Source organism: Mesoplodon densirostris, chromosome 1, assembly GCF_025265405.1.
Source record: "Mesoplodon densirostris isolate mMesDen1 chromosome 1, mMesDen1 primary haplotype, whole genome shotgun sequence".
NCBI classification, from domain to species: domain Eukaryota; kingdom Metazoa; phylum Chordata; class Mammalia; order Artiodactyla; family Ziphiidae; genus Mesoplodon; species Mesoplodon densirostris.
The window spans coordinates 52280145-52304632 of NC_082661.1; the positions used below are offsets into that span (position 1 = coordinate 52280145).

The following is a 24488-nucleotide window of genomic DNA, read 5'->3' on the forward strand; positions in this document are numbered from 1 at the left end:
TTCCTCCAGAAGTGGTTTCCAGGAGTTTTTAGGGTTTGGGAGAGAAATTTGTAAGGTGAAAGAGGTAATAACAGACACCTTAGTGCTGGATTTTCCTTACAACATTCAAAGTCACGAGGTGTCAACTCTCGAATCCATTTCCTCTGAACTGAACAACCCAAAGGGCAGAGGACAGGCCTTGACCCAGGGGAGAACCTAGTGGTAAACTGAGGACTGCTGTCTGATGAGATGGGTTTGCCTTTCAGAGAGCAGACCTAGCCATCTCCGCCATCACCATCACCCCGGAGAGGGAGAGCGTGGTGGACTTCAGCAAGCGGTACATGGACTACTCGGTGGGCATCCTCATCAAGAAGCCCGAGGAGAAAATCAGCATCTTCTCCCTTTTTGCTCCTTTTGATTTTGCCGTGTGGGCCTGCATTGCAGCAGCCATCCCTGTGGTTGGCGTGCTGATATTTGTGTTGAACCGGATACAGGCCGTGAGGGCTCAGAGTGCTGCCCAGCCCCGGCCATCTGCTTCTGCCACCTTAAACAGTGCCATCTGGATCGTCTACGGAGCCTTCGTACAGCAAGGTACCCTCCTGGTTTCTCAGTGTTGGAAGAGCCCCAGGGGCTTGGAGGAACGCATTTTGCCAAAGTCATTTTAAATGCAATTTTATTTAATCTCTAAGGTAGTCCTAATATCATGCTGCTCCCAGTTTCTCTGAGTAACACCAGATAGGAACTAAATGAAATGACAACACGGAACTTAACTTCAAGTCCTGATTTTCCACTTTAGATAAAATTAACCTCGGAGTTCTGCTTTGCACTTTCCTTGCCTCCCACATTAGATTGATTGTTATGCAGACAGGGTTGTCAGAAACTCTATCTTGTTTAAATTTGAAGTCTTAATGGGATAAAAAATCAAAATTGTTTTGCAATCATCTAAGCGGTACTCCAGCCATTCTTGAGATACAAAGTCTCCTGTCTCTGAGAAGTCTGGATAGCACTTGGGGAGTTACAGGATTGTGCAGTTTTGACTGGAAACAACAAATTGCAAATTTCCTAACGTGAGTCCTAGCCTTATTTGCACCATGGCAAATGTATGTATCACTTGCTTGAGAGGTTATATAAGAATAGTCAGTGAGGAGTTTTCTTCTGCTACCACCTAAGGGAACAAGGAGAAACAATTGGCCTCAAAGAGGCAGCTTCTGACTACAAGTCACACGCAGTGATTTCTGAAAATCATAGGAAAAATAAAGGTCATCTAGTGAGGGCTGAGTAATAATAAAAGTGATATGGTGCATCTCATTTCTTAAAAGAAAGCCAGGAAATTCTCCAGGTAGGAGGTAATTTTACATTTACAGAATTCCTGAGACTGTTCCATGTGAATTTAAAATGAAAGGGACATTACATAGGGTTGCAGCCCTGAAAGTTCTCAACACAGTGAGGTAGAATCTTCTAACTAGAAGATTTTGATATTCAGACCTCTGCTGTTGGCATTTTGACAAACATCCTGCCACTAAAAATGCCAATCCTAGCTTTTCCGTATTTTGTGGTCTGCCATCCCTTTCCAAGATTGGTGGTCCTAGCACTTTTTCCCCAGAATTGTCAGAGCCCACCATAACCAGCCGGCAGTCACTTTCCTGATCCCCAGCTCCCCACCAGGGGTGGTTCCCTATGCCTGGCCGCAGGGCAGAGAATTTCTCTGGAGATGCAAGCAAGAGCAGAAGCCCAGGACCAATCCCCTTTGCGTGCCTCCTGCAGGTGGTGAATCCTCAGCGAACTCCATGGCCATGCGAATCGTGATGGGCAGCTGGTGGCTCTTCACCCTCATTGTGTGCTCCTCCTACACAGCCAATCTTGCTGCCTTCCTCACAGTGTCCAGGATGGATAACCCCATAAGGTAAGATCCATTACTCCTTCCAGAAGGCTGTAAAGAGAGGATGCAAACCTAGCCAGGGCAGCCTGGTGTCAAGGAGGCAGAGAAGGACTTAAGATTCCAGATCTGCAATTCGATGACAGTAATCTTTAATGCATGAGGAGCATCACTCCTGTTGTATTTTATTTCATGCACAATTAAACAATGTATAAATTCATTAAATATTTCTTTGAACATTTAAATTCTGCTTATAAGACTAATAAATCAAAACATTAAAAATTAACAAATTAAAAGTCCTCAGACCTTTCAATATTGATTACAAACTTATCTAATCAAAAGTTTTAAACATTTAATTAAAATTAATTAAAACCACAAGTCTAATATATTTTTCCAATCTTCAAATATCTAAAAATTATTTTTTAAAACATGCCAGTTATCACAGTGATTAGAAAATTTATGTCACTTACAGTTACAAAATTGTAAAATTATTGAAACCAAGGACTAAAAATGTTTCATTTTAACCAAAATGTTAAAAATATGGCATAAAAGAATTAGTTCAACATAGTGAAATAACTTGGAAATGCCTTTGCTTTATAGTCAGATTCTCACATACTGTGTGAATTACAAAAGAGCTTGGACAAAGTGAATGTCTGTTGGATATGTCATCGCTGAACTGACCAAAGGCAAAGATCTAGTCCATACTTCCTTGGGTGCAACGCCCTCTTCAGTATCACCTCTTACTTGATCCCTGATTATGGTTTTATGTGTCCCTGCCTTCAGTAATTTCTCCTTTAATTCATCATACTTACTATCATCATATTGATTCTTTTGATCCATAGCCCTATAATCAAGTCATCCATACTCAACCAGCTTCTATAGCTCCCAACTGCCTATTTGAAAGAGGTCAGATTCTTGATTAGGATTCAAAATTCAGAATGACATTATCTAGTCTTTATTTTAATTGATATTTTATTGAGATAATTATAGATTCACATGCAATTATCATTAGTAATGCAGAGAGATCTCAAAATATCTTTTAACAAGTTTGCCCCAATGGTAACATTTTGCAAAACCAGGATATTAACGTTGATACAATTGACTGATTCTATTCAGATATCTCATTTGTACTTGCCCTCATTTCTATGTGTGTGTGTGTGTGTGCATTTGATTCTACACAATCTTATCGTATGTGTAGATTTGTATTGTTCTTTTATAACCACACTCACCTCCTTTGCACTTCTTCCCCTCCAGTCCTGTTCTTAACACCTGGAAAACACTAATGTGTGCTCCATCTCTAAAATTTTGTTGTTTCAAATATGTTAAATAAATTGAATCACACTTTGGGGATTGACTTTTTCTTTCAGTATAATTCTCTGGAGATTCATTCAAATTGTTATGTGTATTAATAGTTCATTGCTTCTTTTTGCTTGGTAGAAGCCAATATAGCACAGTTTATTTAACAATCCACCTATTGAAGGACATCTGGGTTGTTTCCAGTTTTGGGCAATTATGAATAAAGCCACTGTGAACATTTGTGCGTAGGTTTGTGTGAACATGTTTTTATTAATATGTGATACATACCCAAGAATGTAATTGCTGCATCTGTGGTAATAACATGTTGTTTTATTAAAAAAGGATCAAACTGCTTTCTAGTGACTGTACCATTTTACATTACTAGTAATGTAGGAATGATCCAGTTTCTTTGCCTCTTTGCCAATATTTAGTGTTGTCACTGTTTTTTATTTTTACTATTCTGATAGGCGTGGTGAGATAGCGCGTTGTGGTTTTGTGTTTCCCTAACGACTAATTATATTGAATACCTTTTCATGTGCTTATTGCTATCTGTGTATTCTCTTTGGTGAAATACCTTTTCATGTGTTTTGCCCATTTTCTCACTGGATTGTTAATGTTGAGTTTTGAAAGTTCTTTATATATTTTAGACACTGGTTTCTTGCCAGATGTGTGGTTTGCAAATATTTTCCCCCACTCTGAAGTTTGTTTTATCAACCTCTTATCAAGGTCTTTCACAAAGAAGAGTTTTTAATTCTTATGAGGTCTAATTTATAAATTTATTCTATTGTGGATCATGCTTTCGGTATCAAGTCTAACTCTTTGCCTAGCCCTAGACCCTGAAGAGAATCTGGGATTGTTTGTTCGTTTGTTTGCTTGTTTTTCTAAAAGTTTTTTAGTTTTACATTTTACATTTTGGTCCACAATCAGTTTTGAGTTAATTTTTGTATAAGGTGTGAAGTTTGAGTTCTCTTTTTTTTTTTTTTTTTTTTTTGGCTACGGATGTCCAATTGCTATAACACCACTTATTAATTTAATTACTATTTAAGTTTGTCCGAAATCAGTTGAACATATTTATGTGGGTCTATTTCTGGGTTCTCTATTCATTCCATTGATCTATGTGCTGATTCCTTTGCCAATAGCACACTGTCTTGATTACTGTGGCTGCAGAGTAAGCCTTAATACTGAGCATAGTGATTCCTCCCATTTTATTGTTCTTTGTCAAGATTGTTTTAACTATTCTGGGGCCTGCATTTTCCATACAAATTTTAGAATAAGTTTGTCTATGGCTATATAAAAAAATTCTGTGGTTTTGATAGGAATTGCATTAATTATAGTTATAATTGCTTTAAGCCAAAAGATCATGATTTGCTGAGAATATTTATCATGAGTGGGTACTGGATTTTGCCAAATGCTTTTTTTACATTGCTTGCCATAATTATATGCTTTTTCTTCTTTAACTTATTAATATGGTAGATTAAATTGATTGTTTTTTCAAATGTATATCTTGAATGAATCTCACTTTGTCATGGTCTATGATTCTTTTCATATATTGTTGAATTCTGTTTGCTGATATTCTGGTTGAGGATTTTTGCATCTAAACTTAGGAGAAATATTGGCTTGTACTTTTTTTTTTTTTCAACATTTATTTTTTATTTTTTTGCGGTATGCGGGCCTCTCACTGTTGTGGCCTCTCCCGTTGCGGAGCACAGGCTCCGGATGCGCAGGCCCAGCGGCCATGGCTCACGGGCCCAGCCGCTCCGCGGCATATGGGATCCTCCCAGACCGGGGCACGAACCCGTATCCCCTGCATCGGCAGGCGGACTCTTAACCACTGCGCCACCAGGGAGGCCCTGTACTTTTATTTGTAGCGTCTTTGTCTGGTTTTGATATCAGGGTAGCACTGGCCTCATAAAGTGATTTAGGAAATCATCTTCTATTTTTTGGAAGAGATTATGTAAAATTGCTGTTAATTCATCTTTAAGTGTTTGGCATTATTCTCCAGGGAAACCATCCAGGCATGGAGATTTCATATTTTTGGAGGTTTTAAATTGTGAATTAAATTTTTCATAGCTATAGGGCAATTCATATTGTCTATTTCATCAAGTCTAGTTGGTTTATAGTGTTGTTCATGTTTTCATTTACTTGTTGATCTTCTGCCTTGTTCTATCAATTACTGAAAGTGGGATATTGAAGTCTCCAACTATTTTTGTAGACCTGCCTCTTTCTCCCTTCAATTTTATCAATTTCTCTTCATTTGTTACATGTGTATATGTTTATAATTATAATTGTTATATATTCTTATTGATGGCTGTTTTATCATTATATAATGTTCTTTGTTTCTCATAAAATTTTTGTTTTAAAGTCTACTTTTTCTGATCATTAGCATAGCCACTTCAGTTCTCTTTTGATTATTGTTTGTACAGAATACTTTTTCTATCCTTTTATATCATTTCAATCTATCTGTCTCTATCTAAAGCGAGTAGCTTCTACACAGCAAATAGTTGAATTGTGGTTTTTAATTCAATCTACCAATGTCTACATTTTAATCAGAAAGTTTAATCCATTTATATTTAATGTAATTAGTGATAAAGAAGACTTCACTTCTGCCATTTTGCTATTCATTTTATATATGTCTTACATCTTTTTTGTTGTTCATTTTCTCCATTACTGCCTATTTTGTGTTAAGTAGATATGTTTTGCATACCATTTTAATTACCTTATTGTTTCTTTTACTATATATTTTTTGAGTTATATTCTTAGTGGTTAGCCTAGGCATTACAATTAATATCTTAGTTTATAGCAATTTAACTTGGATTAATACTACCTTATTTTAATAGTGTACAAAAACTTTGCTCCTATATTATTCTGTTCCACTGCACCCCTGCCCCAACAACTTATTTTTGAAGCTGTCTGATCCCTTCCTTTTTAGGAGATAATTAGCTCTTTTTCCAATTTATTCAATGGATAGTCTTCTAAAGTTAGTTTTTAAATTGTTATTTTTTGGTATTTTACTTACTGAATAAACTTCACTTTTTTTAAAAAACAAATTTACCTAGATATTAGAATATATTATTAAAATGCATGTTTGTTGTTTTTTTATTTTTGTTTTTAAAATTGTGGTAAAATATACATAACATAAATTTTATCATTTTAATCATTTTAAGTGTACAATTCAGTGTCATTAAGTATAATCACAGTGTTCTGCAAATATCACTACTATCTCTAGATCACATCATCTTGCAAACATATATACAATATTCTTTATTCCCCTCTTCCCCAGACCCTGGAAACCACCATTCTATTTTCTGTCTCTATAAATCTGACTCTCTAGGTACCTCATATAAGTGAAATAATACAGTTTTTGTCTTTTTATGACTGGTTTATTTCACTTAGCATGTCTTCAAGTTTCACCATTTTGTCATTGTGTCAGAATTTCCTTGCTTTTTAAGGATGAATAGCATTTCATTGTATGTATATGCCACATTTTATTGATCTATTCATCTGTCCAGGAACATGGGTTGCTTCCATCTTTTGGCTATTATTTAATAATGCTGCTATAAATATAAGCATAAAAATAGCTGTTCAAGTCCCTGCTTTCAATATTTTTGTGTATATAGTCAGAAGTGGAACTGCTGGATCATATGGAAATTTTATGTTTAATAATTTTGAGGAACTACCTTACCATATTCCACAGTAGCTGCACCATTTCAAATTCCCACCAGCAAGACATAAGGATTCCAGTTTCTTTAAATCCTCACCAACTCTTGTTTTTGTTTTGGCTTTTTGTTTTTATTTTTGTAATAGCTATCCTAATGGGGATGAAGTGATCTCATTTTGGTTTTGATTTGCATTTCCCTCATGATTAGAGATGTTGAGCATATTTTCATGTGTTTATTTTCCATTTGCATACCTTCTTTATAGAAATTTCTATTCAAGTCCTTTGCCCACTTTTAATTGAGTTGTTTTTGTTTGTTTCTTACTGATTTATAGGAGATTTTTATATTCTGGATATTAATCCCTTATGAGATATGTGATTTGCAAATACTTTCTCCCATTCCATGGGTTGCCTTTTCTTTCTGTTGATAGTGTCCTTGGATGCAGAATTTTTTTAAAAAATTTTGATGAAGTCCAAATTATCTGTTTCTTTGTTGTTGTCATTGCCTTTGCTTTTGTTGTCATAACTAAGAAATCTTGACACCATTGTTGAAAGCCATTTGACCACTTATGGGACAGTATTTCTATGTTGTCTATTCTATTCCATTTGTTTGTATGTCTGTCCTCATGCCAGTTCCTCACTGTTTTGATTACTGTGGCTTGTAGTACATTTTAAATTCAGAAGTTTGAGATTTCCAACTTTGTTCTTTATCAAGATTGTTTTGGCTATTTGGCATCCCTTGAGATTCATATGAATTTTAGGGTGGATTTTTCTATTTCTGCAGAAAACATCATTGGAATTTTGATAGAGGTTGCATTGAATTTATAGGTTGCTTTAGGTAGTATTGACATCATAACAATATTAAGTCTTCCAATCCATGAATACAGGATTCATTCCATTTATTTGTGTTTTAAATTCTTTTTCCAAAATTTTTAGTTTTTGGTGTACATGCCTTTTGCCTTTTTGTTATTTTTCTTCAGTATTTTATTCTTTTTGATATTATTGTAATTGGAATTGTTTTTGTAATTTCCCTTTCAGACTGTTCATTGTGAATGTATAGAAATGCAGCTGGGTTTTGTGCATTGATTTTTGTATCCTGAAACATTGCTTAATTAATTTGTTAGTTCTAATAGTTTTGTGTGTGTGTTTTTGCATATGTGTGTCTAATTTTAGCATTTTCTACATATAAGGTCATGTTGTCTGACAACAGAGATACTTTTACTTCTTCCTTTCCAGTTTATTTCCAGTTATTTCTTTTTATTACCTAATTGTCTAACTATGATTTCTAGTACTATGTTGAGTACTACATGGTAAAAGAAGATATCCTTGTCTTGTTCCTAATTTTAGAGAAAATTCTTTCAGTCTTTCACCATTGAGTATGACGTTAGCTTTGGGTTTCTCAACCATTGTTACATTATGGTTGTTTCCTTTTATTCCTAGCCTGTTGAGTGTTTATTATGAAAGGGTGCTGGATTTTTTCAAATGCTTTTTCTGCATTGAGATGATAATGTGGTTTGTATCTTCATTCTGTTAATGTGCTATATTACATTGATAAAATTTTTTATGTTGAACCATTCTTGCATTCCAGGAATAAAGCCTTCTTGGTCATGGTACATATTCCTTTTAATATGCTGTTGAACTCAGTTTGCAAGTATTTCACTGAGAAGTTTTGCATCAACATTCATTAGGAATATTGGTTTCTAGTTTTCTTTTTTTGTAGTGTCTTTTTTGGACTTTAGTATCAAGGTAATGCTGGCCTTGTAAAATGAATTAGGAAGTATTCCCTCCTCTTGAATTTTTTTTGGTAAGAGTTTGATGAAGACTGGTGTTTCTTCTCCTTTTTTTTTTTTTTTGTGGTATGCGGGCCTCTCACTGTTGTGGCCTCCCCCGCTGTGGAGCACAGGCTCCGGATGCGCAGGCTCCGGATGCGCAGGCCCAGCGGCCATGGCCCACGGGCCCAGCCGCTCCGCGGCATATGGGATCCTCCCAGACCGGGGCACGAACCCGTATCCCCTGCATCGGCAGGCGGACTCTCAACCACTGCGCCACCAGGGAGGCCCTCCTTTTTTAAAATCATTTATTTATTTATTTGGCTGCATTGGGTCTTCTTTGTTGCACGTGGGCTTTCTCTAATTGCAGAGAGCGGGGGCTACTCTGTATTGCAGTGCGCGGGCTTCTCATTGCAGTGGCTTCTCTTATTGTGGAGCACAGCACACTGGCTTCAGTAGTTGTGGCTCATGGGCTCTAGAGCACAGGCTCAGTAGTTGTGGCGCACAGGCTTATTAGTTGCTCCATGGCATGTGGGATCTTCTCAGGGATCGAACCCTTGTCCCCTGCATTAGCAGGTGGATTCTTAACCACTGAGCCACCAGGAAAGTCCTGGTGTTTATTCTTCTTTAAATTGTAGAATTCCACAGTGAAGCTATCTGGTCCTGGGCTTTTCTGATTAGATCCTGATTAGATCTCCTTACTAGTTATAGGTCTATTCAGATATTCTGTTTCTTCATGGTTCAGTCTTAGTAGGTTGTGCATTTCTAGAAATTTGTCCATTTTTTTTAGATAGACTATCTGATTTGTTGAAATACAGTTGACAGGTATTACGATATAAATACATTTGTTCTTACTGCTATCATGTTTACATGATTTTTATGCATTCTTAACTATTTTCATAAAGTTTAACATTCAGTTGCCATTGTTATTACTGTGTTTCTCCCACCACCTTCCCCCCACTAGAAATTAAGCATCTTCTTTTAACCTCCAGTGGTTTCCTTTAGGCTTAAATTTGCATGCACTGCTATTTCTTTTTCAGAATCAAGAGTGAAACCATATATTCATATCTCTGCCTATGTAAGAAGATAGTGGAATAGCTTTTTTTCCTCTTCTTCCACCTACTCAATCATATTTTTGGTTGATAGATCTGAGATTTTAGACTCAGTTTACTCTGATTTTTTTCTTTTGTTATGTTTTTAAATCTTCTACGGTTTCTCTAAGATACATATTTGGCATGTGCATTCTTTTGTTTTATCTCATCCATATTTATAGTCATTATTTGGACTGAATTCTATGTTCAAAAGGTTTCAATGCTTGTTGAATACCTCTTTATTCTGTGATTTAGCCATCATTCATTTCTTTATTTTAATGCACCTTTATTCAACTGGAATAGTTCTTTGAGCAATATATCTAGTAAGAGTGGTATATTTTCTGGGACAGCATATCTGTGGATCTTTTTCTGTTGTATTTACACATGAATTAAACTTATCTGGGTGTAATATTCTTGTGTCACAGCTTCTCCCCTTACTGTTCTATAGAAGTTGCTCCATTGCCTGAGCAAGGGAACAAATTCTATAGAATTTGTTCCCTTGCTCTTCTTGTATGTAATGCTACAGAGAAGCATAAATATACCCCATTCACCTCCTCTTTCTCCTCTCCTCTTTCTTTACCTCTCTTCTCCTTCTTACTCTGTTCTCTGTTCTTCCCTCTTTCTCTCCCCCCAGTTTCCATCATCTTCCCCTTCCTCCTTCCCTTTCCCTTCTCTTCCTCCTCTCCCTCCTATGCTTTCTGTCCTTCCTCTTCCTCCCTCTTCCTCCCTCCCATTCCTCTTTCTCCATATCCACATGAAAACCTGCATGTGAATTTTTTATAGCAGTTTTCCTAAATTGTCAAAATGTGGCAACAACTAAGATGTCCTTAAAGAGGTAAAGTATAAATAAACTGGAGTACATCCAGGTAATGGAATATTATTCAGTGCTAAAAAGAAAGGAACTATCAAGCCATGGAAAAACATGGAGGAACCTTAAATACATATTGATAAGTGAAAGCCTTATGATAAATAAATGTCTGTGTATATATATATATATATATATATATATATTTACAAATTTTATAATCTATAGATTTATTTTATATATGTATATAAAGAGAGAGAGAGATGTATGGATTTTATGAAGACCTATGTATGTAAATTTTAAGATATCTTTGTGGATAAAATGGGAAAAAATATGAGCAGGGCAGCGCTAGATATGTATTAGGCCAAATAAAGCCAACTTAACATATTTTTAATTGATCATGCTATTGTTGTTGTATCTAAGAAGTCATGGCCAAACCCAAGGTGGATCAATTGCTCTTTGCAAACTGAACTTAAAGGCCTTTTACACATGGATCATCATCAATTTGGATTTGAAGATTCCATTTTTAAAATTAACTTATGGATAAAGACATTGAACAGGAATCATAAACAGTTGGATGTGACCTGAATTTACTTCCCAAGTTTATGGGGTTTTTTGGTAGCATAGTGTTTTAAATATTTAAATTTGAATGACTTTGGTGGTGCTAGCACTCTTCAGGTTGCCTCTGGTCCCACCATCCTCTGTTTTATTACAGCTGCTAGCTTCACACTTTCACATACTCACCTTTCAACATCAAGTCATTCAAGTTAGTGCCCTGTGACATAGAAGACCTGGATGACTCTTTGTGAGCTAGCAAGTCTTACACATCTGTGCTATTCAAAGTGTGGCACACAGACCAACATTGCTGGCATAAATCCCAGGCCTTATCTCAGATCTCATGAATCAGAGTTTATATCTAAGTAGGTCTCCAAATGATTTTTATTCACATTAAAGTTTGAAAAGCACTGCCTCCAATTAGACAAAAATGACCTATGAAATTCTACTAGCCTGAAGCAATTGGCTTCAGCTAACAAATGCATTTTAATAGAGCTATACATCACTTCCTGCCTTCAGGGCACCACAAACTGGAAAAGAAAGATGGTGCATATTAATGGTACCAAGAAAAGGAATGTGGGACTTACTCTACATGCCATGATGGAATAACAGTTATCTGACTAGACCTCCCATCATTAACAACTGTAAAACTGGAAAACTATGCTGTTTACAAGCATTTTAAACATAAAGGCACAGGTAGATTGAGAAAGAAGGGAAAAGATATACCATGCAAATAATAAGCATAAGAAAGCTTGTGAGGCATCTCAACATTAGACAAAGTAGAATTTATGCCATAGAGTATTACAAGGGGTAAAGGGGGACCTTACATAATGATAAAAGAAACAATTTCACCAAAAAGGCAATTCTAAATATGTTTGTACTTTATAACGAAGCATCAAAGTTTATGATATAAGATTTGACAAATCTAATGGGAGAAATAGAAAAATCTAATATAGTCAAAATTTTAATTTCATTCCCTTAGAAATTGACATAACAAGTAAGCAAAAGACTAACAAGGCTATAGAAGATCTAAAAAATGCTATCAACCAACTTGATGTAATTGACATTTATAGGACACTACACCCAACAATTGCAGAATACACATTCTTTTCAAGTATGCATCCACCAAGATGCATCATTCATTGGGCCATAGAGTTAAATCTCAATCAAGTTCAAAAGAATAAAATCTTACCAAGCATGTTCTATCACTATAATTGAGTTAAAGTAGAAAGCAAAAAAAAAAAAATCTAGAAAATTCCCACTGAAATTTAAATAACATAATTCTAAACCTATGGGTCAAAGAAAAAAATCATAAAAGAAATATAAAAATTATTTCTAAGTAAGGAATAATGAAAACACAATATATCAAAATTTGTGGAATGCAGGTAACATAATGCTTAAAGCAAAGTTTATAGCTTTAAATGCCTATATAAGGGACAGAAAATGCTTAAATTTGAGATTCTTAGTTTCCCTCTGAGAAAAGATAAAAAAGAAAATAAGAACAGGCTAAACTCAAAGTAATTTTAAAGAAAGACATAGATTATGTATAACAACATAGAAACTTAGCAAAGTCAAAAGTTGGTTGTTTGATAAGTTTAATAAAGTTAATAAACCCCAAACAAGAATAATCAAGAAAAATGAGAGAAAACTGAAATTATTAATATCACTAATGAAAGTGGGAATTTCAGTATAGATCTTTTAGACATTAAATGAATAATAAGACAATATTATGCACAACTTTATGCCAGTAAATTCAACAACTTAAATGAAATGGATACATTTCTTTAAAAACACATCTTATAAAAACTGATTTAAAAAGAGACAGAAAATCTGAATATTAATTATCTATTAAGTATATTGGATTTGTAAGCCTCACTGCAAATGAAATTCCAGGCCCAGATGGCATCGCTGGTGAGTTCTAGCCAACACGCAAATAAATGACACTAATCGTAAACGTTTTCAGAAAATAGAGGAGAAAATGTTTTTTAATTCATTTAATGAAACTGACATAATTCTGATACCAAAAACCAAAAAAGATATTACAAGAAAAGAAAATCACTGCCCAATATCTCCCATGAACTTAGGTATAAACATACTCAACAAAATGGTAGGAGATTGAATCTAGCAATATATAAACAGTATAATACATCATATTCCTGTGTAGTCTTATCCCCGGGAAACAAGCTCGTTTCAGTATTTGAGAACCAATTAATGTGATTCACCACATTAACAAAATAAAGGACAAAATTCACATGATCATCTCAAATGATACAGAAAAGCATCTGACAAAATTAACCACCCATTCATGATTAATAAATAAATACATAAAAGGAAACTTCCACACCCTGATAACAGCACAGAGAACTGACTACTAACAACATACTTAGTGATGCTTATACCCCAACATCATATTGTGGGTCCTTGTCTGATCAACAAGCAATAAAAGAAATGAAAGGTGTACAGACTTGAGAGGGAGAAGTAACACTGTTTTCTGATGACATGATTAGCTTTGTGAAAAATCCGAAAAGTCTTCTAATAAAATTAAATCTAATAAATAAATCTTCATAGGCTGCCAGAAACAAAGTCCCTATACAAAAATCAATTGTATTTTTTTTTTTTTTTTTTTTTTTTTTGCTGTACGCGGGCCTCTCACTGCTGTGGCCTCTCCCGTTGCGGAGCACAGGCTCCGGACACACAGGCTCCGCGGCCATGGCTCGCGGGCCCAGCCGCTCCGCGGCATGTGGGATCTTCCGGGATCGGGGCATGAACCCGTGTCCCCTGCATCGGCAGGCGGACTCTCAACCACTGCGCCACCAGGGAAGCCCCAAATCAATTGTATTTTAACATACTAATAACCAACAACTGGAAAACAAATTTTAAAAAAATTATAATAATACCAAAAGTATTCTTAGGAATACTTTTTTTAAAAAATGTATAAGTTATACCTTTAGCAGAAAATTTAGTGGAAAATGTCACCAAGAGAAGATCTAAATAAATGGAGAGATATCCAATATTCATGGATTGGAATACTCAATATGTTGAGATGGCAAATTGTCCTAACTGAGCTATAGAGTCAATGCAATCCCCATTAAAATCCCAGCAGACTTTTAAAAAATAGAACTGGAAAAGATTATATATATATTCAAAGGCTCTAGAATGGGGAACAGAATTTTGAAAAAGAACAAAGTTGGAAGACCAGCACTACTTGATTTCAAGACTTTCTACAAAGCTGTAGGGGCATTCTGCATGCCCTCTGTCTAACTGTATTTAATCTCATTTCTCAGTGCTCTTGCTTCCCTGGCTATGTTCCTCAAAGATCACAGTTAGTTTTCTGCTCTGTGGCCTTCACTAAGCTAGTTATTTTTGGAACACTGTTCTATGCTTTTGACCCAGCCAACACTGACTCATTTCTCAAGTCTACTCAAATGTCACCTCCTCACAGTGGCCTTCCTGGATATTCCTCAATTTAAATCACCCTTTTCTATTTTTCTCCTTCATATACTTTAGTACTTTTCTTTCTTAGTAATTGTTACATGAGTTTATGTGTGTACTTTTTGTTATAATGCATCCGTCCTTCTAGATAATAAACTCCGTGGATCCAGGAACTGAGTTTGTTTGTCCTCCATTGTATAACCAATGCTTAGCACAATGCCTGTCACAGCTCAGCTGCCATAACAAAATACCATAGACTGGATGGCTTAAACAATAGGAATTTATTTCTCATAGTTCTGGGGGCTGGGAAGTCCAAAATCCCGGTGCCAGCAGATTTGGTTCTTGGTGAGAGTCCTCTTCCTGGCTTGCAGATGGCTTCCTTCTCTCTGCTGGGTCCTCACATGGTGGAGAGAGAGGGAGCACTGGTCTTTCTTCTTCTTCTTATAAGGTCACTGATCCCATCATGGGGGGCTCCACCCTCAAGACCTTATCTAAACCTCATTACCTCCCAAAGGCTCACCTCGAAATACCATCACATCGGAGGTAAGGGCTTCAACTTGTGACTTTGGGGAGGGCTGGGTGGGATACAACATTCAGTCCATACCGCTCACTATGTATGCCCAATATATGTTAAATGGATGCATTAAGTTTTGAAGGAAGACTTGTTCTTTTTGGTTCATATATAGAAAATGAGGAACTTTGGGTAGAACAATTCAAGATATAGAGTTTAGCTCAACAACAAAAAGTCCCTTCCTGGTGTCAGACCTGTCTGAAGTTTAGTAAATGACCTTGAGAGGTGATGAGCTGCATATCCCTAGAAGTGTGTCTGCAATAGCTGGGAATCAGGAATGTCACTCCTAAACTCTGAAGTCATGTATTCTGTACTCCTTGTTTTTCGGGTCACACTCCATTTATAGATCTGTATGCAAAGAAGGAGTTGGCTTTGCTTTTTGTTTGTTTTTCTCTGATTATTTATTTTTATCTTGAGGGCAGAGTCTTCTATTGGGTATACGTGTTGGTTTCCTGCTGGGCAAAGTGTTGCTAGAACACCTTTTTCTAAAGGTCACATTGGAGATTTTCCACATTTTTTGATTTTTTTAAATCATCCTTTTTATTCCTCTATTGCTCCTGTATTCATGGATCCATTAGAATCACATGAAATGAAGCTTGCAGTCTGTGTACTGTTTCACATTGGAACCATGAGATTCATGAATTGAAAAGCCCCAGATTTTTATGGCTGTGATAAATCATTCATAGGCACAAACTGGCTGTAGAATTTGTATTCAGGCTCAGGCTTATGAATGCACAATATATGAGCAAAATTGATATAATTCAGGAAAGCTGGGTTCATAAGGGGCAAACAGGTTGTGCCACTCCTGTGATGGGATGCATGCCCACTTCTCTCCTGTCACATCTAGAGCTATATTATCATGCTGTGAAAGAAATGTGAAAGGCTTGGAACCCAGTCCTCTGAAGCAGATGTTGGGATACTAAGGAAGTGTACAGATAGGGCTTCCTCAGGCTTACTGTGTAGACTGTTCAAGAAGATGATCCTTCTCTATGGCTAATTTAAAGTGGCATGCCCAAGGTGCTGGGAGACCTCAAACTGGTATTTCTCACACCTTCTATTTTTTCTAAAAAAATAGACTAGTTTTTTGAATGGCTTTAGGTTTACAGGAAAATTGAGTGGAAAGTATGGAGAGTTTCCATTTACCCACCCTGCTAATTTCCCCTATTATTAATATTTTGCAGTAATGTGGTGCATTTGATGATCTGACATTGTTACATGATTATTAACTGAAGGTCATAGTTTACCTAGGGCTCATTCATGTATTGTGCATTACATAGATTTTGATAAATGTATAATGATGCGTATCCAGTAGCATAGTAGCATACAAAACAGCTTTACTGTACTAAAAATTCCTTGTTCTCTATTCATCCTATCCTCTTCCTTTCTGAATATTATTTTTAACTAAGCAGAAACTGGGGTCATTCTAAAAACTTACCTGTTCCATACTCTCCAGACTATTCTGTAAATAGATCGTATCCATTCTACCTCCTAAATCTCTCAAATAGGTGTCATTTATGTATTCTTTCTGCCATATCCAGGTCCTGATGACCGCTTAGTTTATTACAGCAGCCTTCTGAGTTTCTTTTTTCTTTCTTGAAGAACTCCTTCAAACCTTTCTCTGTATAGCCAGCAGAAACATCTTTGTAAAATAAATTCTGATCAAGTCAGTTCCTTGCTTTTCAATTTCCAGTGGTTCCCCATACATTTCAGGTTAACAATTCAGCTTCTTTAGCACAGAATCTTCACTTGACCTTAGCCATCCCTCCAGTCTCAACTTTATAACTACATGTATATTCTGTTTTGCCCCAAATTGCTAAGTCATGGTGGGTATCTCGACATATGTACTTCCAGTACTTAGCTAGTGTAAGAGTTGAACTTTTTTAAGATGCAGGTTTTTTTTTTTTAATCCTGTATGGTTTTCCTTCCCTTATTTTTTTTCCATATAGAACTTCTTAAATTGAATTTTAACTGTTGATTTGTTCTCTTTGTGTTTCTGTCATCAGACTTATTAAATTGAATTATTACTGTTCAATTATAAATTATCTCCTTTAGTAGACCATGAGCTCATTGAGGGTAGAAAGAGTCATATTAGGATTCTCCATCCTAAGTAAAGGGCTTTGTACTTAGCTAGAACTTAGTAGGGTTGGACAGGTGCATGAATGAATGGAAAAGAGAACTTGACAGACTCAGGTAACCTAGAGTCAGTAGGAAAATAAATAATAACAGAAATGAGCATTTGAAAGCTGGAGGAAGAAATTGGTTGAATGTAGAGAGAAAGTAGCAAAAATGGGGCTGCTGGTGAAACCAGGGAGAAGAATATCTGTTGCTGAGAATGAGCTCCTCATTGGGCTTGTATAGTATCATGTGGGACATTTGGGTACCAGTGAGGCTATATCAAGTGCTACTGCGAGCGAGAGGGATACAGTGACAATTTGAAGTGAGACCACCCAGTGTACAATGGGACCCTGACTCCAGTATCCTCTGAAGTGGAAATGAAGTAGTTTCAATGAGTTGGTCATTGCTCTTGGTGTTCAGTGACTACGGAACCATCCATCTTCCAGCCAACCGGGGTGTTCTTGGTGTTCAGTAACTGTCTTCTAACAAGCCCAGGTCAAGTGTCTTGGAAAACAACCAGCATATTTATGGCAAATCTGGGGCCATGTGGATCTGTTCCCATTTTAATTATTATTAGAAAGAAAATAATGTGTTGATAATGCAAGTAATGAGAAGTTTTGGGGAAAGAGAAACTGTCTTATTGAAATTTATTATAATAGACCTGAAATAGAAAAAGAGCTAGGCATAACTTGGCAGTTATCTCAGATTACAAGAAATTTCAGAAGGGAAGGTCTTTAAGTAATAAAATGGTAGTTGTCTAATCACAAATGATCCCAGTGAGGAAGGGACAGCAAGCCGATGCCCAGGGCATCTCCCATGGGGTCAGACGGCTAAAAGACAAGTACAGAAGTTGAGAGATAGTGCACAGGGTAATAAAACAAAACAGGCACATCTACTTGAAAACACATGAGACTTCCCTGGTGGTGCAGTCGTTAAGAATCCACCTGCCACTGCAGGGGACATGGGTTTGATCCCTGGTCCGGGAAGATCCCACATGCTGTGGAGCACCTACGCCTGTGTGCCATAACTAAAGAGCCTGCACTCTAGAGCCCGCGAGCCACAGTTACTGAGCCCGTGAGCCACAACTACTAAAGCCCGTGCTCCACAATGAGAAGCCACTGCAATGAGAAGCCCACACACTGCAACAAAGAGTAGCCCTCACTTGCTGCAACTAGAGAAAGCCCGCATGCAGCAACGAAGACCCAACACAGCCAAAAATAAATAAGTTAAAATAAATAAATTTTTAAAAAAGAGAAAGAAAACACATGCAGGTAGGACCAAGTTACAGAATTGGCTTAAATTGGGAAAAATGCTGAAGAAAACAAATGTAAAGTTTAGGCAGAATTAATTTCTAAACTCTAGTTTTGATTTTAAAACTGTCACAAGGAAAGAGAATGCCAGTGCTTAAGGAATACTGGGTGGTATGAATGGATGATAAAGTGAAACAGAATCACTGCTGCAATATAAAAATCATGGGATTCGAACATTGTGCTAGCATAGTGGCTTGCTGTCTGTGTGATTTTAGATGGTCACTTCATGGATCAGAGCCTTAGCTTTCTCATCTCGAAAATAGACACAAAACTACCAGTTCAGTGGTGTGTTATGTCAGTTAATTAAATTGAACTTTATAAGATCCAGCCTGGTGTTGGCATTCAGTTGGTCCTCAATAAAGAAATAAATCATTTTTCCCTGATGCCTTTTAAATCTTGCTTCCATATTCAGTTAGATAACCATCCAAAGACATTAGAAAATTGCAGATATATATGCAAGTGCACTGCTTATAATATTTAAAAATGAGAATAGTGTCAGATTATTGATGATGTTTAAATATCTAACCTTTTGAAAAGCAGTTGAATTTTTTATTTGATATGCTAGTGAATTTGATGTGCAATCATGGCAAAATTTATGAATGATTTAATTGAAAACAGATTTGTAAATACTTAGAAACAAAAAGCTGATTCCTAGGAGGTGGTACCAGTTCCCCAAGAACAAATCATATTGGGTTAGGCTAACCTCTTTCAATTCGTTTTTGTTTGTTTCTGATAGGCTTATTAGACTGGCAAAATAGAATAATGGTATAAACATATTATATATTGATTTAAGCAATACATTTGATGCTCTTACATAGTAATCTTGTGAATAAGAGAGAAACTGTGGTTTATAGTTAAATAGATTTGTAATTGGTTTAAAAAAATGTCCCAAACCATTAATTAAATAATATTTAATTTAACTTGGCAGATGCTTGCCTAGTCGAGAGGCATAAAGTTCTGACCTTGGAACCACTGTGTTCAATAATCATCAAAGTCTTAACATTAAGATATCAAAGACATACTGATCAATTTCCCAGATGATATAAAATTTCAAGGACATATAATATGTTTTATACAAAGTTGATTATTAAAAATACATATTCATTAAAGACAAATGCACAAATCAAAGTACAAAAATACAAGACCGCATATTTCAATATATACTTATTTTATTGCAGATTTAATTTATGGCCAGTTCAAATAGGTATGGTTTATTAAAATCTTTCTCTTTAAGATAATTTTGAAAGGTAGAGTATTGTTCCTGCTGATTATTTTTTTGGAAATCTGAAAATCATTTTATATACGGTTTTCCTATGTTTAGGTTCTTAATGTCAATTTAACCCTTGATTGGTTGATGTTCTTAGTGTCAATTTAACTCTTGATCCGTTGATGTTTTTGGTAGGTGTTTTAACAACAGACTCTAGGCATTTTCTTTTCAAAACTCCTTCATTTCTGCAGATATGTTTCATTTCTGGTTCTTTAGATATGAAGGCTAACTCAGTGGATCCAAGTTTATATTCTCTAGCATGTAGATTCCACATGAGATGAGTGACCAGCTTTATTTTTCTTCCTTTGGATCTGTCCTGCTTTCCATTCTTAAACTTGAATTGTAGGGTAATTTTTTTTTTTAGATGAAATACTTCAAAGGTAATTTTTTTTTTTAGGTGTTGGGGTTAGGAGTTTATTAATTAATTAATTTATTTTTGCTGTGTTGGGTCTTTGTCTCTGTGCGAGGGCTTTCTCTAGTTGTGGCAAGCGGGGGCCACTCTTCATCACGGTGCGTGGGCCTCTCACTGTCGCGTCCTCTCTTGTTGCAGAGCACAGGCTCCAGATGCGCAAGCTTGGTAGCTGTGGTTCACGGGCCTAGTTGCTCCACGGCATGTGGGATCCTCCCAGACCAGGGCTCGAACCCGTGTCCCCTGCATTAGCAGGCAGATTCTCAACCACTGCGCCACCAGGGAAGCCCCTGTAGGGTTTTTTTTTTTTTTTTTTTTTTGCGGTATGCGGGCCTCTCACTGTTGTGGCCTCCCCCGTTGCGGAGCACAGGCTCCGGATGCGCAGGCTCCGGACGCGCAGGCTCAGCGGCCATGGCTCACGGGCCCAGCCGCTCTGCGGCATATGGGATCCTCCCAGACCGGGGCACGAACCCGTATCCCCTGCATCGGCAGGCGGACTCTCAACCACTTGCGCCACCAGGGAGGCCCCCTGTAGGGTATTTTTGACAGATTTTTGTTAGTATGTGTACAAGTAGGTTTCTTTTCATTGGTTTCCCTTTGAATGTGATAAACTCTTTCAACTTTCCTTCTCCTATATTTTGTTTTTTTGTTGTATTTGAGGATTTTTTTTTAAAGTACAACTTTGGCTATTACTTCTACTCTACTTTTTACGTGTATCTTAGCAACTACTCTATTCTGAGGGTGGTGCTCTGGTCTTTTGCCTCTGCAACTATCATCAATTTATTTTATTTTCATTTTCCTTCCATTTCTTTATTCTTTTACTCTGGATTCAGAGCCAGCTTTTGAAGTGTGTCATTCATGCAATTTATTCTGTGTTCTCTACTGTCAGCATGGATTTTATCTGAGCAATTACAATTTTTCACTTGCAATTCTTTATTTTATAAACCATTTTCCTTTACATCTCATCCTGTTGACTTTTCACCTCTGGCTGTTTTCTTCTTAGGCTTTCTGTACCAGTTCCAGAAATGTTTGCAAAGGAACAGCACATTTTCTATTTTAGAGAGTTGTTAAGTTTTGAGTGATCATGTGACATTTTATCCTTTCTATGATTATTTTACTAGGAAGTTGGGAGACTAGTGCGTGCTAGCTAGAAACCATTTTCAGCAGAAACATCTTAGTATGGTTAATATGTTGACTGATAGAATCAAGACTCTAAATGGTATCAACAACATGGAACAAAGTGCTGAAACCAGCAAGCTGGATAAATGAAATCTGACAGGCCACCTAAAAATAATCAGCCACTTATATACAGGACACTCTAGGGGATGCCTGACTGGGTGTATTTCCAGGCTTACACGTTCAGCTCACTGCTCTGCTCACTCTCCTGACCTTCACAGCCAATCTCATCCATCCTGCAGGCTTCAATTACCACCAAATGCGGAAGATGTGACATCTGTGGCCCTGGTCCAGGCCAGGCACTTAAAGTCAACTTGTTCAACCCTGAGCTCATTAGCTCAGCCCCCAAACTATCCCACCAACATTATTCATTAGTTGAAGAGCATCACCATCCACCAGGTCACTCGGTCATCCTTAACCCAGTCTGTCCCCATTTCCCACAGGAAATCATTTGCCACCTATAAATTGTCTGCCTCATTATTATTTCTCAACATCTTCCCCTCTTCACTGTACTGTTAGAGAAGGGGCTCACAAACCTGGATGTCTTCCTCCCAGCTTTTGGAAGTGTTTAAACCCATCTTTTCTGCTTTTCTTTCATCCATTTCCTTCTGACCATCCTTTTAAAAGACAAATTTGATCATGTTATTTCCCATTTCCACCCCGCTCCAAGAAAGAGTCTATTAGTGATTTTCTGCTATATATAAGCTCTTCCAGAAAGCACCAAAGGAAAGAACGTTATCCTTGCCTGCCTTTGCAGCCTCACCCTTCTCCATTTCTCCTCACACACGTTTTAATCACAAGTTGTCTCCTTTCTGTCCTTTTGCATTTTTTTTCCATCATGGAATGTTAGCCCTCATAATTCATATAATAATTCAAATTCATAATTTTCTATTTGAGAATCTACTCAAGTACTCCATCCTCTGTGAATCCTTCTGTGATCTACCAGACTCTGAACAATCCTATTTTTCTATGCTTTCCCAGGACTTTATACATATCAATATTAATGGCCAACTCCCTCTATTGAAATTGTATCATTACTATACTATATCTCCTACACAGTATTTAAATGTTTAATATTTAAATATTTTAGTATTTAAATATGCCTGTATTTTTGAATACAGTCATTTCACTGTCAGTGAACCAGTCTTTTTCAAGTTAGTTTCCCCCACTACCCAACACACATTCCATCCTTCCGTTCTTTGTGACACTTTACTCTTCCAGGTCTGATTAAAGTCTGTTCTTCCTTGAATTGTTCTTGAACTTTTCCAATTTAGTTGATATTCCTTTCTTTAAAATTCCTTGTCTCGCTGTCCTCTTCTGGCATGTGGTACTTCATTGTCATTGCTTCATGAGTCTTAAAATAATAGTGGTTGTATTCTTTTTTATAAATATTTCTTATTCTTACCATAAAAATTCAAGTAAAAAATACTAACAGTCACCAAAATTCATCCCCTTCCCCCTAAAATAATCAATATTTCCATTTGGAGAAAATAATTTTAGTTGTCTGCCTCTGCATACTTATGGATATAGAGAGGTAATCTAGGAAACAATGGGATCATATGATCAAATTTATTTTTAGTGAAATCCTTACATTTTTACATTTATTTTTTCTTGACTTTGAAGAAAAATGAAAAAAGAACTAAAGATACTGCTGAAATTTGATAAATATTTATTTATAGCAGGAAATATTAGTTCCTAAATTATCCTTTGTAGTTATAAAATCATATCTGAAAAACTGAAGGAATCCAAATACTTTATAACCACCTGCTTCAATTATTTGAATCTCTACTATGGAAAAAAGAGAAATACCATACACAGATATTCTCCCCATTTCGCTGAGCATTACTTTCATTTTTTTTTTTACTAGTTATTGTATTTATATGCATGGTAAAAAATCATGACATTTGCATTCCTTTTCTGTAACAACCGTAACACAGAATTTACAAATATTATTTCTATAAGTACATGAATTCAGGGTTTGCTCAATATTTGTATTTGTAGCATAGTTCACATCTCATTAGTTATCTTGGGTTTTGTACAAAACATTTAAATTGTTAAAAAAATTAAAAATAATATAACAAAGACTTTTGCCCCACCACCCACATGTAGCAAATGTTACTTAATCAGTTTGCTTCAAATTATGTTTTTGAAATAAAATCTTATTGACACAGCTGAACACACATTTGAACCTATTCCCAGTTTCATTACCTTTTATTCTACCCAGAGGCATTTTCTGACATGAATTCAGAGTGTGTTGAGTTTACATATATATAAATAAAATTTTACTCTATATAATATTCATCTAAAAATAAAATACAGGATTATTTAATATATTTACTATCTCTTTTAATATCTTAATATATTTATATCTATATGTTTAGAATATTCAGTGTAATATTTTTAATCCGTTCAGATGTATATAGGTAGTATTGTAGCATATAATCTATATACAGTAGAAGGTCTTCTATGTATTGCACTTTACAATCAATATATTTTTTAATTAATTTATTTTTGGCTGCATTGGGTCTTCGTTGCTGCGTGCAGGCTTTCTCTAGTTGTGGTGTGCGGGCTTCTCATTGCAGTGGCTTCTCTTGTTGTGGAGCATGGGCTTTAGGCGCACCGGCTTCACTAGTTGTGGCTTGTGGGCTCAGTAGTTGTGGCACATGGGCTTAGTTGCTCCGTGGCATGTGGGACCTTCCCCGACCAGGGATCGAACCCGTTTTCCCCTGGCAAGTGGATTCTTAACCACTGCACCACCAGGAAAATCCCTACAGTCAATATTTTATACATAAAGGTCTAGTCCATTTATTTAGATACTATATAGTGAAGTATATTTTAATTATACAAGCATGTATATTTACTTATCTCCCTACTGACATTGGATTATTTACAATATTTTGCCAGTATTGACAGCCCTGCCTTGTGCATTTTTATATGTGTTTTGTGAACACATGGATATGTTTCTTGGGATATAGATCTTGAACTAGAATTTCTGGCTCATTGGTACAGGCCTGTTTGATTTTATTATATATTGTCAAATTGCTCTCTAATGTGGTTTTGCAAGTTTGCATTCTCAATAACTGAAAGAAAATACCATTGTTTGTCAATGTTCTGAATATTTGATGATTTCACACTTTTCACTTTTGAAGATCTTATAAGTCTGACATGATATTTTATGACTA

At 36.2% G+C, this 24488-nt stretch overlaps 1 protein-coding gene across 2 annotated transcripts in view; it reads left to right on the plus strand.

Moving 5' to 3' along the window:
• Positions 1-24488, plus strand: part of GRID1 (glutamate ionotropic receptor delta type subunit 1) — a 680012-nt gene that overhangs the window by 565289 nt on the left and 90235 nt on the right. For both annotated transcript variants that reach the window (XM_060080592.1, XM_060080683.1), the window contains exons 11-12: positions 246-570; positions 1744-1882. In XM_060080592.1, the coding sequence (XP_059936575.1) occupies positions 246-570; positions 1744-1882 (464 nt within the window). The remainder of the gene's footprint in view (positions 1-245; positions 571-1743; positions 1883-24488) is intronic.